Genomic DNA, 15,123 nt, shown 5'->3' on the forward strand with positions numbered 1-15,123 from the left:
TTATTACTTTGATCAATGTGTTCATGTCTAGAAACAGAAAGCATAAATTTTCTTTTCACTTAATAAAATATTTCTCATAGATTTTCATATGTGGTTCATTACTTATTTGGATTCATTTATTGATTATAAAGCCACTATATCTCTTTAATCTCAAAACTGTAAACAAACAGCAGCATTTAAAAATCTGTGGGTGGAATACTATATTTACATACAAAATCCTCTTATTTAATAAAGACGATTAAAATCTGTTTGCAAAATTTTCTAAGATACCTAGTTTTCTGTGTAGCATTTTGTTAGCTCTTTTGGTGGAGGATTTGGTTCTAGTACATTTTGTGCCACAGTCCTCTTGTTAAGAGAATTCTAAAAAAAATTAACATATTAAATGCATGAAGTATTTTAACAGACTAAGTATTCAAAAAGCTTAAGAGATTAAACCATAAAAACAAAGTACTCTTACGATAACCATCAGCATGTAATCATAATTTTGGTATGTTTACACGGTGTAAGGCAGCACCATGTAAAAAGAACCAAGCTGACAGAATTGAACTACTACTAGCAGAATTGAACTACTTCCTGTGCTCATGCTGGTATCTCCAAGTGGCACTATACTGTGTAAACTGGGAATATACCAGGTAATTTGGAGCTGATATACAACGTCAATAGGCACTCTGTGATCCTGAGGTCATTACATAGACCAAGACCTTGTTCATCCACTAAAGGGGAGTGATGATCTCTAAAAATGGCATTCCTCAGATCCAAGGCACTGAATAGAAAGTTGTCTAATCTAACCATATGCTTTTCAGAGGGGAAGAGTAAGTCCCAGCCTCCAGCTACTTAAGGAACATAGGGTTCAGAGAGGCACCCCAATCCAACGCACACACTGTCAGCTCACTCTAGAGCAAGGCACATGTGCAAAAAGATTGGCCTAAAATATGTGAGGGAATAAATGATGTTGTTCCAGACTTCCTGCAGGAAAATGGTGATTACAAATAATTCCAGTCAAACGAATGCCCCAAGCATAGGCCGTTAAAAACTTACCCACAGAACTAACACACATCCCAGGCGCTCTTGACAGTTTCACGCTTAGAAAGACAGTTTCACTCATGCATTATGCAGATGTGGTTCCATATTATTTATAAGTCATTGATTTTTCATCTCCAAAAGACAGTTCTTCTCTGAAAAAATGACTCACACATGGCATTATGTTTCCACAATTATCTTTCAGGGCACAATTTTAAGCCCTGAAACCCATTAGTATTGATAAGGTAGGGAGGAACATGAGAGCCCTGTGGCACCAGGGAGCAGGTACCTACAACACCCCAGTGCTTTCCCAACAAAAGCGAGTTGCTGAGAGCTGCTTTGGCCAAAAACTATCAGGGAAGACTTGCTGCCAGACCTCTCCGTTCCTGCTGAGGATGTCAGCCAAAGCAACCGAGTGAGTGGAGGCAGTGAAGAAATCAACCACAACAGAGTGCCAGTGCCCCGTCTTACCCCAACTTGGGAGAAATAAGAAATAAGGGGACAATGAACCACGTTCTAGTTTCTGCCTTGCTTTTTGTTCAGTGCCACCATGCATTGCCTCTCATTCAGCCTAGACTGCAAGGTATCAGTACTTCATTGACTGTAGCAGCACATGTATTCATCTTATACCTATGACAATGATTATTTCACTAATCATCAGCTCTGCAAATGACGCCAAGACTCTTTACAGGCAGGCTGCGTTCTTATCTTCTTGCACATCATCAGTAATGAAGAGTCTGCAGGCCAAATTATTCCCTAAGTGATATCTTTATCCCCACTGCTTTCAAATTATGCTCTCAGTTATTAAAATTATGTTTCTGTCATAAATACAACCTCACTGCCTTTGGTGGGTCTGTGCAGATGTGGCTAATTTAAATTTAATAAACAAAGTTACAGATATGAGACAGAATAGAATTTAGACTGTTCCTTCGAAACTGTTGTACTTTACTGTAATAAAAGGAGTTGAAAAGATAGAGGAAAAAAAAAGAGCCAATTTAACTAAATAGAGAGAAAAAGCTGTGCAGTAGGAAAATGCCTTTTCTACACAAGCACTTTTGGATCAGATTTGCAGTTTTTATGTTCATTTGCAAATTTGTATCCTGACATGTGATATATGATGTAAGAGATTATAAATTTTTCTTGTGACTTTTTAAAATGAGAGCTGTTCTTGAATCAAACACAGAATGAATAGTGGATTCCCCTTACAAATTTCTTCATATTCAAACATTTTGAACCAATTGTATTCATACCTATTTTATTTGCTTACCCAAGTCCTGCAAAGCAATATGCCTAAGATAGGTAGATATTTTATTCTTTCTCTCTTTTCATTCCTGTAGTGGGTGAGACAGTATTCCGTACTCCAGAATTTTTCCTCAGTAGTGGAAAAACTTGCATATGCAGCATTATGGAAAATAAGAAACTTGATTTAAGAGACTATGAATTTAAGAGTTTAGCTTCAGACATCTACTTTTTTCAAGATGAGCTTCAAATCTAATTTCATTAATTCTGTGAATGTGCATACTGTATGGTTTTCCAAAATTGTACAGTTCCCATTTTTGCTTCATATAACTTTTGTGTAAGAGCATGCACTTTGCAGAAAAGCATAATAGAATTCTAATTCTACTAAGAGGAAAGAAAATTACATTAGGATATATTGTTAATCTTTTTCCTCTAGCCTTTTTCTATTTGATTGGCACTTGTTATCAATCGCTTTCTGCTACTCTTTCTCCTTATTGTATATCTTTGCCATATGCGAGTACTCTATCAGTGATATCTCTGCATACACAGTGAGCAACAAATAGCATCATATCTAATCCCCCGTCTGATTACTCTGTACATAAACTCATTTCCCACCATAATGTAATTGGGTAAATTGATCCATTGTTTCAAGGTCAAAGACAGGCAGGCTTATATTGGGTGTCTAAGTCTGACTGTGTCTCTTTTCATGTTATGCTTAAACCATTTTGAACCCAACAAACTTAATGCTCTGTTCAATAACCTCTGCCACAAACTCTATTCTCTGTTTTTAAGAGACAATACTGTATTCCAGCAGCAAAATCAAGCAGCATGCTTGAAGCCTTTGACTCTACTGCCTTTATTGTTATTTTTATATATATACTTGTTTGCATTGTATGATTACACTCATACTTGGATTATTGGTCTGCAGTCACTGGCTTCCATTCTTCCTGCCTGCCTCACAGAAACAGAGCAAGTGTTTCTGAAAATGAAAAAATGTAATACACCATTCTACATCATGACACTACTTATCTATGCTACATGTATCTATGTATATAAAAAAAAAAATTATGAACTCAAGGGGCACAGCCAAATGCTGATTCTTTGTGTTCTCAGACATGACGGTTAATTTTGCCCTTCCGTTGTAAATTCAGTAGTCAAACAGCACACACTTCCAAGAGTCCAATAGTTGGTAACAGATAGATCTCACTTAAAAAAACAGAGTTTTATCCAGACAGTCATCACTCTGTAGCGTTTACAGTATTGCACTGCCCTTGCTAAACCTCAGCAGCATTGGGTTTGCTTCTCTCTCCTTCCATAAAGGGCAAAATGCACTTCACCTTCACAGAGGGAGAGGATACACAGAGCAAGGTGAGGTGCAAAGCAGCGCATGAGGCACAAACTCAGCGCTGTTGCTTTTGGAGTGGGCCTGCTTCTCCATAAGACATCAATCCCCATCTACTCCACAGAGAGTGTAGAAGTACTTCTTACATTATAATTTGTAAATGAAGCAAAAGACATTGCTCACACTCAAGCTGTGTTTCATCTAAGAAGCAGAAGAGCTGCACTTTTTTTAGTGCTCATCCATCCAAGCTGCGTTTTACTCTTTTGCATAAAATCCAAAGTCATGAATTTTGCTGTGAGGAGAGGATCCATCATTTTCACCAATATACTGGTTTTCTTTAAAAATCAATATAAGGAAATCCCTGAGAGCTTTGCACACAGATATCTGCAGAAAGGTTATTGCTGCCAAGTTTTTCCAATGTGTCAAATAATCTTTGTATAATTTATAAATGATAACAAAGCAATCAGACCACATTCATAAAAGCCCAGTGACACATAATTTAGCTGAATCTGAGGATTAGAATTAATTGTCTCTCTTTGTTCCAAGTTCTAAATCTTAGTAAATGATTCACTGCATGTCATTACAGCTTAATATTCGCATGAAATCACAGTTTAACTGGCATAATTTAACAGCAATTAAAAAGCTATTTAATTGTCATGCAAATTGGCATGAGGGGCCTTGAGTATGAAGGGTGTCTGAGGTTTTTTTCAGTATTTTCAGGCGGACAGTCATATACTTTCAAACACCCCTAACATAATTGATAATGTTCTCCCTATTCATTGAAATATGAATGTACAATAATTCATGTTTTGTCTTCCAATTGAGATTCTCTTACAATCCCAAATCATGAATATAACAACCTTCACTCTCTAGTCAAATAAAAAAAATTTTTTTTAAAGTGCATTTTATCTACTGTATTGGTTCTTCTACTGATGCCATCTACATACAGTACAACAAAAATCTGTTAGAAAATTAAAATTGACAAAGCCAGACAAAATTCCCCTATTGCCCAGATTCACATTTATTCCTGTTTTGGCCTGCCAAAGCTGACAAAGTAACATAAAAAAAACCTGAGGTATGATGACCCATTGTCATAATATCTATAGTTTATGTAAGATTAAATTTAAGCTAGTTTTAGAACATTGGCTCCAATCCTTTGAGCAATTACACGCATGCTTAGTTTTAAGTGCATGAGTATTGCTAATTATTTCAAGGGGATTACTGATCCGCTTAAAGTTATGCACATATGTAAGTGGAATTAAGGCTCATCCTCCATATTCCTAAAACTCCTCTTTGGTTTTAACAGTGGGAATTTGTTAAGACCAGTCATTATTTAATTGTCACAGCATGTTTTTAGAGGAAACATAATTATTCCTGCCTTCTGCACATAAATAATAAGAATTGAAGCTGAAGTAATCTGTGCTAGTTTTAGTTTATTCCAATCTCAGGACTGTTTTCCAGAGTAGCTAGAACCATCAATCTCATAGTAATTTTATGGGAAATATAGAGATTTGTAAATCTGAGACACTCTAGGGTTGTCGGGGCTTTTGGACTGCATCAGCTTCTTCAAAGCTGTACCTTGTCTCTGGTTGCCACACCATCAGAAAATGATATATCAATATAATTACCCATTGTTAAAAAGTTACATTTGTAAATACTTGCATATTAGACTATTTCAAATACTTCAGTGTTAGACTTACCACAAGGTCACAGTCAAAGACCAGGAAGGAAATACTCAAAATATTCACTGTGACCATAAAAATTGCAAATTGCAAAAATAATTTTCATCTGACAGGTTCCAGAAATATTGATCTTCAGTACAAATGAGCCACATACCATTCAGCTAAATGATTCCATGATATGCTGAAAAATAACTGATTTTTACTGTCTGGGGCTTTTTGGCTGCTAACCATGAACTCTGCACAGACAGATATACAAATAAATACTCACACATTCAAAATATTTTAAACTTTCTAAAAAAATGCAAAGCAATGTAACACCTCCAAATATTTTAATTATCAAGTGCTTGAAATCCAGCAGCTAATTTACCATTTACTTTAAGGCAAAAATCATTTTAATGAAAACATAGTCTCAATTATTTAAAGATACAAATAAATGCCACAATGAAAAATGCAACTCAAATGTTCAACTACAGTTCACAGAAAACCTTAATGTTAATTAGTGCACATTATCCCTCCCACACCATACAAACTTTTATCCTCTCTTTAAAAGCATTCCAGCTTTTATATCCACATTTATGCCATGGAAGTAAACAAATAGCATCACTTAAAAATTATAAATGCTGGTGAATAGTGACTTTTTTTCTGCAACTATTATTGCCTCTCTCCCTTCGTTAAAGTTAGTATTCATCCTTGCTGCTATGTGTAAGTACAACTGTATAGCTTTTTAGTACTATATAGTTTTTATATTAGTAAAATGTGAGATATGTTAATGTTTTCTGTTATAGTCCATTTTAGTATTCAAGGTCATCTTCAGGAATTAAGAACTTGAATAAAAGTATTTATTTCAGTTGTAGGTGCATATTTCAATACCAGTCATGGGCTTGATTTTCTAAATTACTACATTTTGGTCAGTCAAATAAATAGCTAAAAGTTTGAAAATCAAATCAGCATATCAGTGCTGTAGTTAAGTGCAGATCTTAAGGAAAAAAAAGAAATCATAGAATTGAATGATTAGGAAAAAGCAGTATATTTTTAAAATCTTTTTTTCTGAGTTTTGAGATCCTAATTTATTCATAAAACGTTAGAAGGAGATCTGAGATTTTGTCTTCCTTCCTAATGCAAAGTTCTGACCATTTATCTGACCATCCTTTGGGCACAAGGTCTTGCCCTTGTTACAAGTTGTTGAACTGGAATTTACAAGAGTGTTGATCAATAATTTTCTTTGTTTAATTCTTCTCTCACTGTCTTAAAGTTTTTATAAAGGACATTAGGATATTTTAATTACCTGACTCTCGGATTTACTGTGCCACCCAGTTTGTTGGGTGAAATACACTCTGTGTAAGAATTAGCTGGTATCATTTGCAAGTGTTTCATATAGTCTTTCAGTCTGCTTGAGAGGCCCTGAAGTAACAAAAAGCTCACTCAAAATTTGAACAGTATCTCAATCAAAACTTTATACTTAAATCTTGCTGGAAGGTTATATAAGTCATGAAAAGCTGCAAAGCAAGCTGAAAGTTTTCAAAATGCTGCTAACCATTGGCTAAACAATACATGTGCACTGTGATTTTACGTTGAGAGCTGAGTGTAGTGTATAGTGCTTATACAACTCATTCAGCTCAAAAAACCCCAGAGCTCGCCAGCTGAGTTTACCATAGTCATCTAACATATCAAAACCCAGAGTACAAGGCCTTGCATTTTGGCAAATCTGTGTTTCTTACATAATTTTTGGGCGTATTTTGGGTCTGTATACAAATGGTTTTGGAAAACCATGTGTCTGTAAGTGCTTGGTTGAAATATGTTAAGTGGAAGAAGGAGAATATAATAAGAAAAGGAGATAAGATTGTTCAAACTTCCTTTAATAATTTCTGCCTTTCCTTCACCTTTTCATTAATTCTTATTTGAAGAAAGATTAGGTGGTAGCCTCCATCAGACTGTGGAAGCATATATATAAATCCTCAGATGATTTACATGTGATCCTACACAATAAGTTAGCATGATAGCTTAAAACTTGTTGGACGTACCTTGACTGTTGTGGGATCCATGGGAAATGGTCACTCGTGGTTCATCTGACAGTACACAAGAGAGTTTTACCACCTGCTTGCTAGCTGGGAGCTTTCCTGTGTTCTGCCTGCTGCTACTAGCTTTGCATCCCTCCCCCGTCTTCAAGAATTTTTTTTTTTTTCCTGCTTTGCAGCCACCCTTTTAGATCTTTAGCTTGCAAGGTTGATGTCTTCACTCTAATACTGATGCTGATGAGGTGCCAGGTGGGAAAGAAAAAGCTTGTAAACTGTCTCTCGTGCCCAATAGTCTTGGCTTGTTGCCACCTAACTCTGTTAATGAACAACAGCAGAGAAATCACTGGGGATAAGCAGTGAAGGATAGAAAAATACCTGGCACTGCAGAACTAATACAAATAATTTCACCTCTTGTAGTTATACCAAAGCTGTTATTTATTTATTATTCAAACGAGCTCTTATAAAACATCAAAGATTATAAGTATCCAAAAAAACTACATTACTAGACATAAAATAAGGAAATACATTTTGTGGTTAAAGCTCTACCCCAGTATCCCCCAGATAAAGAGATATTTAGTGCACATTTGTGTTATCAAATCTAGATTTGACATTCCCAAGTCATTTTTATGTTGCCTTAAATTACTTCTGAATTAATTCTAATTTATTTAGATTATTCAGCTTTTTTATGATCTCACCTATTTATTATTCCTGGTTAATTTTCAAGAATTGTAAGTATTTAGATAATTTTTAATTTTTCCATTGAATTTGTTATTGAAATGTAACTCCTTTAGCATCTATTTGCAAATAATTGCCTTAAGACTAATATATTTTTTCTTTTTTTTTTTTCCTCCAAAATAGGCAACTGTTGTTTAACAGCCTTTCCCCTCCTTCTCTGCAGGGCCACCTTCTGCTCCAAGGAATGTGATTTTTAACATTAACGAAACAGCTCTCATGTTGGAATGGAGTCCCCCGAGTGATACTGGAGGAAGAAAAGATCTCACTTACAGTGTCATCTGTAAGAAATGTGGGTCGGACACCAGCCAGTGTGAGATTTGTGGGGGGGGTATCCGTTTCATCCCCAGGCACACGGGTCTCATCAACTCCTCTGTGACAGTGCTTGACTTTGTGTCGCACGTGAACTACACCTTCGAAATAGAAGCCACCAATGGGGTCTCGGAGCTGAGTTTCTCTCCCAAGCAGTTCACAGCTATCACGGTTACCACAGACCAAGACGGTAAGTCCCAGCACTGCGCGTCTGCTACTGTGCCCGTCATCTATGTCCTTATCAGGGGGGCTGCTTTGTTTCATCTTGCAAGTTAGGATGTTTTGCAGATTGTTGCACGTTTTTAAGTGCTTTTGGTGAGGACTTCCAGCTTCTGCTGACAAGGGCATTAAACGCTTTTGGCAGTTGGCCCTCGAGGCCAATACACAGGGCACAAAAATGTATCTTCCTGTTTAAAGTTACGTGCAAGCTTTAACTACCTGAGACTAACTCTACCAGTGGTTCGTCAGAATTGGAGCCTGCATCTGATGCTTTTCCAAATCTTTCCTTCCATTTTCTGTTTTGAAAGAGTAGAACACCACAGGTTATCTGTTGCAATTTCAGAGTTCAAAGGTGAAATGAAAATGAACTCACTTCCTTTTGTATCTGTGTTTCACATGACTAATACAGCACGCTTCCCTGCAAGATATTTCAACGTTTGTATGAGCCATTTCCTTAGGTGAGGTATCCTAATATACTTTTTTATTCCTTTACTTGTCCACTTTGCATTAGCATTTTTGAGCTTTTTCTTCCTCCCATTTCAGTTCAAATTCATTTCCAAGGCTGACCCTTATGAGAAACATGGGAAACTAAAAGACCTCTACATTTTTGTTTATTTCTGCAACTTTTTCCTCTTCCATCTTTAGAAATACTTACTATGCCAGGAAACAGTATCATAGGTTACTAACAAAGCAACCTATATAGCAGTGTTATCTTCTGGCTTGTGTTACTGTAGATGAGAAGCTTATTTCAAAATTATCCCTCGCTGATATTTGTTCCAGAAATGTTTTTCACCTACTGTGCAGTGACATTGCAACTGTAGCTGAAGTGTTTAATGTAGAATAGGAACAAAACTGGCAAAACCATGGTTTTAAGTAGAAGACCTTTGATATGAAAGTATTTAGTAAAAGTGCTAATGTTCAGGAAGATCCTGTTATCTTCTGCTTGTAGGAAGGCCCTGGGTTCTTTCACTGATCAGTCTAGCAAAAATGTGCTTACCTGTGTATCTGGGACAAGTAGTTTTGTTGATGAGTAAGTAATGACTTGGTTGCCTTTGGGCATACAAAAATTAACAGCTTGCTGTGATGATGATGATGATAATGACAATGATGGTAATACTAATAATATTCATGAAAATGGATTAGAAAAAGCACGAAAACTACTCACTCACCGTTCATGTGATGATGGTAACAGAAGAGCTAATTATACAAGACACCTAATGATATATGCCTGGCACTGAGAATTGCATTAAGCTCTTAGGCTATGTATCATGTTGTGAACCTGTATCTCTCTTTTCTTTTCTCATTAAAGGAAAAAACCGTGGTGCCAGAAACTACCCCAATGTATACTTATTTTTAGATGTTTTGTTACATGGTACTAAATGCAAGTCACCAAGCATGCACAGGTGGAGGTCAACAGAGATACGCTTTGTTTTCAAAGTGGCTAACAGCTGTGTGAACATAGCTCGTGATGTGTATTTAAGTGATGGGCTTTTAAAAAATAATGTCTTTTGCTGTTGTCTGTTCCTAGTTTAAGGATATACGTTTTCACTGCACTTTACTCAAAGCAGGGCAAAGACCAATGTTTTGATAATTTGTGACACACTGACAGTAAACTCTAGAGTGTAGGCTGCTTGCATTCCCTATAATAATTCTTAGATTACTGAAAATGCTGTTGGAAGGGCTCCAGAGAATTTAAGACCAGATTTCCAGAATATCTGTCAGCTTATTTGGATATAAAAAGACAGCTTTGCAGGAGAGAGCATTGCAATAAATGAAAAGGAGGCATCTATAAAATGCAGTTATAAAGATAAAACCATTTTTGTAGGTTTACAAACTGTGCAGTTATATAAGATCGTAAGCACAGTAACTACGTATTTAGAAGTGAAATAGAGAAAGATAATGTCATATGAAATATCGAAGAAAATTAATGCCGTTTTGGTTGATAGAAATTATTGAGAGGACAATAAACGTTTCGTGTGAGTTACTTTTAGTCATAAATAAGTGGTATGAAGAAAGCTAGAGTATCTAACCTCAGAAAAGGAAGCTATAGAACTAAAGCTTCAGAACTTTGCAGAGACTTTGTTAATGTTTATAAATCACATTGAAGTTCTCAGATAAAAGAACTAGTGATTTTTTATTGTTAGCCAGCTATTAGTAAACAATTTATAGTTTTGCTTTTGCCATAGTTACCAAAAATACTAAATAATCACCTTTATATTGCATTTTTTTTCTAGCTATACCACCAAACAGTAAACTCACGATTGCAGTCTTTCCTTATAATCTTGATTATACTGAAATGGACAGTACTTATTGCATGGCATTGCAGGTTTCTGCACATGTTCATGTAAAACAAAGATCCAGGATTATATGCATGATGTGACAACAAATCAAAAAAGTCGTAATGTGTACAAGGACTGCATTACCAGAAGTCCAAATATATTGGATTAAAAGAATTTTTCTCTTTTAATGTGTCTAATATGAAAGATCTAGATCTATAGTAAATTATACCTACACAACATATTTATCCCATGTTCATACTACCCTTTTATAGGTAATCTTTTCATACATACTGTTTTAATGGTTTTGTTATACATGTTGCATGAAGTGATAGACCTCTTTATAAATATACAAATTGTTTTCAATTGTTATACCTTTTGTAAAAATATGGAACAATATCATTAGCTGTTGTAAATCCAGACCATTCTGTTAGCTGCAGTAATTTACAGTAGCTGAGGAGCTAGCTTTTTATTTTCTTTGAGCGTGTTGGATTTACTTCCCTCTAGTGGCCCTTTCTTTTTAATGGTTTACGTGAAATTAACAGATTCTCCTTTAAACATGCAAAATTATTAGCTTGTTCTTCAGGGGTTTCTCTCTTTTTGGAGAAGATATTGCTGTTGGCATTTTGCTGAATAAAGTAATGCCATGAAGAGTACCATGGGCATCCATAGAAACTGAAGAATTGTATTCTATGACAGTTAATGAGTAGAGTGGTCTGAGAGCATCAAAGAGGGAGAATATTTTCTGACAGGAGAAGTGAACTAATTCAAAAGTGATTAAGGCTCATCTTTATGCTCAGAGCTCTACCACAACTAATATTAAAATCTTAACTGCCTCCTCATGCGATCATGAGCATCAACAAGATTAAGTACAATGCTCAGCTCTAACAATGACAAACAGCAGACTAAAGGAAAGTAACACTTTGAAAAGGCTTTGCAAACCGCATCCCGCAAACCTCTCTGCAATTTCATGACTAAAGCATTACCAGGCCTGATTAAATACTGAAAAAAAATTACTAACATTAATGTAAGTCATATAAAATTAATTTGGTAGCATTCATGACTTTTTTGTAACTAATTTTGTATAAGTATTCATAAATTCAATATCCATATTTTTGGTTTTCCCACCCAGCCTTCATAAGGAAACAGAGTTTCTATGGTCTCATTGTCTGTCAGGCACCATAAAGAACTGTGAACCTATTAGCCAGCCTGAGTTCAATAACAGAGGGAAAGATTTCACAGATGTTATGTTCTCTGAACAGAAGTGTGAAAAACGACCACTTACAGTCACCAAGCTGTTGGTTGGGTCTGCAAGTCGAAAAGCAAGGTTCAGCTACGTAGGGCTTGCTTACTGGACTAGGGACACCAGCGGACCGACCACGTAACCTGTCTATTGGCTAGTCAGTAAAGAAAGAATATATACATATAGTTCCTGTATGACCACAGCACGTGCTGTGTCTTGTCCAGCAAGTGTGGCAAACAAGGATAAGGTAGGGTTGCTTTAGGAAGAATAGATGTTGCAGATAGAGAGATGAGGGAAGTGAGCTATATGCTACTCTTACGTACCTTTGTTTCAAAATGTTCTGAGATATCAAAATAATCCCTACTTTAAATGCAGATAAATGGACAGATAAACAGAACGAGATTCTGCTCAGAAAAGAACTTAAGCAAAGTCCCTGTTCAAGGAGGAACATTAGCACATATTAAGTGCTTTCTCAAATCACTGCCAAAGTAAATTGTAAGCAACTGAAAGGTAAAACAAGTTTTCCAAAAAAGCCTCATCAAAAAAATGTTTAACACCACTGTTGTTCAGAAGAGTGCTTGGATGTCTTTTCTTTATGGGAGCAGGGAAGTTTTACACAGCAATAAATATGCTGAGTTTGAAGTAATTGTACTCAATCGACTTTAAATCATTGCGTGAAGAAGCAGAGAATTATATGCTGAATCGTAATTTATGTTTCTCTTATGACTAATGGAAGGAAGAGACCCCTCACTATATAACTTTCTTAGCATGCCTTAGAGTCTGCATTGCCTAAAGAAAATTCAGAAATATTTGAGGTTTTTCATGCATAATTAAAGTAGTAAATAATGAAGCAAAACAGACCTTAAAACAATAGTTCCTATTTCCAAATAATAGTCCATATACACATTCACTCAGTGGGCATTCATATGTTCTATTATTTGAGAACAGAGGGGGTTTTTAACATTACACTATGCAGAAGGGGAGTAGAATCATGAGACGTATCCTGAGTACACGGTTATACAGACGGGTAGTGTCCTGCTCCCTTTCAGTGCCTCCACCATTTCAACTGCACCACTGAGGAGTGGTACTACATAGCTATAATGTTTCTCTCACTGAATAGTTTCCTCATTCTCTGGTCTGCATCTTCGCTACATCATGTCCCTCCTGTGGGACTCCATGCTGGCAGCTCCCAGCTCATCTTTTACCTGTGAGTCCCACAGCAGTGACCTCCCCTAAAATCACCATCCAGCTGTGGGGTGCTTTGCGGGCATCGTTCCGTTCATGGGCTCCTTCTGCATATCTTTCCTGCCTTGGTGGAAAGCTTACACTGGAGAAATACTCCTCCTGCAGTTGCATCCCAGAAATCTCATTTTCTCCCTCCTCAGGTCTGCAGTTCATGAGTGACTCTGGTCTCTGTGACGTCAAAGACCTGCTGCCAGTGGACAAAGTTTGAGGCATGAGGGACTTCGCTCTGTCTGGGCACACACCCTATCACTATATTAAGGACCTGTATAGTTTTGCTGTGTCTGTCTAGGGTTGGCAGCCTGTGACTAGCTGAGGTTTTCAGGCAGACTCTGAAACTGCAAATCTGGCAGGATTCCTTTGTCTAAAACATTTTATTTTATGTGAGCCATTGGCAGATATATCCTAGGTGATAAGATGTTTCCTGATCTAACAGTAAAGTCTTGCCAGTGTCTGAAAAGGATTGCCTTTCATCTAATTCCTTTTTCCAAATAAATTACGGCCAGTTCATTGTTCCTAGTACAGGTGGCTCCTCAGGCATATTTGTAGCCCAGTGTGGATGGTCTGTAGCAACAGCAACCTCTTGTCACTCTCTTAGAGCTGTGGGAACTGAGGAATGTGTGGAAGGATTTCACCATGAATTAATGGCATACAGCATTTTAATAACAATGCAGATGGTGTAAGTTGTTAAGAGCCTCATCTGACTGTCGGAAAAGCATCTCAGCGGCTTATTTCTACCAGGACAGTTTATCAGGATTCATCCTTCTGTCTGATGACAGCAGTTGCAGGATGCTCATTGGGGTGGCAGCGGAGTTCCCTGTTCACCCATCCTAAATTTTTTCCCTAAGTTCCCTTTTTTTTTACCCTGTGTCTCAAATCTCTGCAGATGTGATTGTCCTTTGTAACTTTAAAGTGAAGAAAGCTTCTCTTTTCATAACGACATGATGAAGCCTTTTGAACCATTTCCCAGACTGTTTATGTTAACAGTTTGTAAATCCAAAGGACCAGCTATTTCTAATCACTGATTGTTGAAATGGAGTAGCAGGTCACATAAAAGCCTGTGATGAAACAGTCACAAAACAGACATTGCCAGAGCTCAAGCCACATGAAAGAAAGATCATTAAATTTTCATAGATAACAAGAAATGAGAAATTTATGGCATTTGTTTACCTGACACCCACAGCTGTATTGATAGTTCTACCAAACTCTGTACTGTCATGGGAGCAGTGCAGAACAGTGCTGCTGGTGCTATTTCTGTGAATAAATTTGAAGATAAATATTAGCTTACTGGTTACTGGCTAGGGACAGTCTGTAAATGGCCATACTGAATGTGATGTGAAGATGGTAAGAGGGATTACTAACCAAAAAAAAAAAAATTTGAGATGTGTACTCCCTATTTTAAGTCACTTCTGAATAATACATTTAAACAGTACATTTAAAAAAGCTATTCAGCATTATGCAATGAATATTCAGGCGAGTCTGTTAAAATATATGTATATGCATGTTTATATCAGTGCGTATATAAATTAAGCATTTACAGTTGGAAAGAAAACCACAAGGCAAAAATGCTAAATCTCAGTTCTTAGACTTGTTCAACTAACATTCTGTTGAACACTCTTCAGGTCTGCCAAAATTCAAAGTTTTGAGGCAAGGTCTTTGTGCAGTGTAGTTGTTACTTACAGATTTTCATCTGCTGGTCACTTCTGTACCTTTAGACTACTTTTTGCTGACGTTTCTTTGCACATATGCCTGATTACTACACAGTAATCATAGGTGAAGCAATCTCGATTTATATGCCAAA

At 36.6% G+C, this 15,123-nt stretch overlaps 1 protein-coding gene across 1 annotated transcript in view; it reads left to right on the forward strand.

Moving 5' to 3' along the window:
* The window catches only part of EPHA6 (EPH receptor A6), a gene marked incomplete at its 3' end in the record, with an annotated part of 529,988 nt that overhangs the window by 266,438 nt on the left and 248,427 nt on the right, over positions 1-15,123 (forward strand). The window contains exon 5 of the mRNA XM_082011392.1: positions 8,197-8,532. Within this exon, the coding sequence (XP_081867518.1) occupies positions 8,197-8,532 (336 nt within the window). The remainder of the gene's footprint in view (positions 1-8,196; positions 8,533-15,123) is intronic.

Source organism: Phaethon aethereus, assembly GCF_964289735.1.
Source record: "Phaethon aethereus genome assembly, chromosome: 1".
Lineage (NCBI taxonomy): Eukaryota > Metazoa > Chordata > Aves > Phaethontiformes > Phaethontidae > Phaethon > Phaethon aethereus.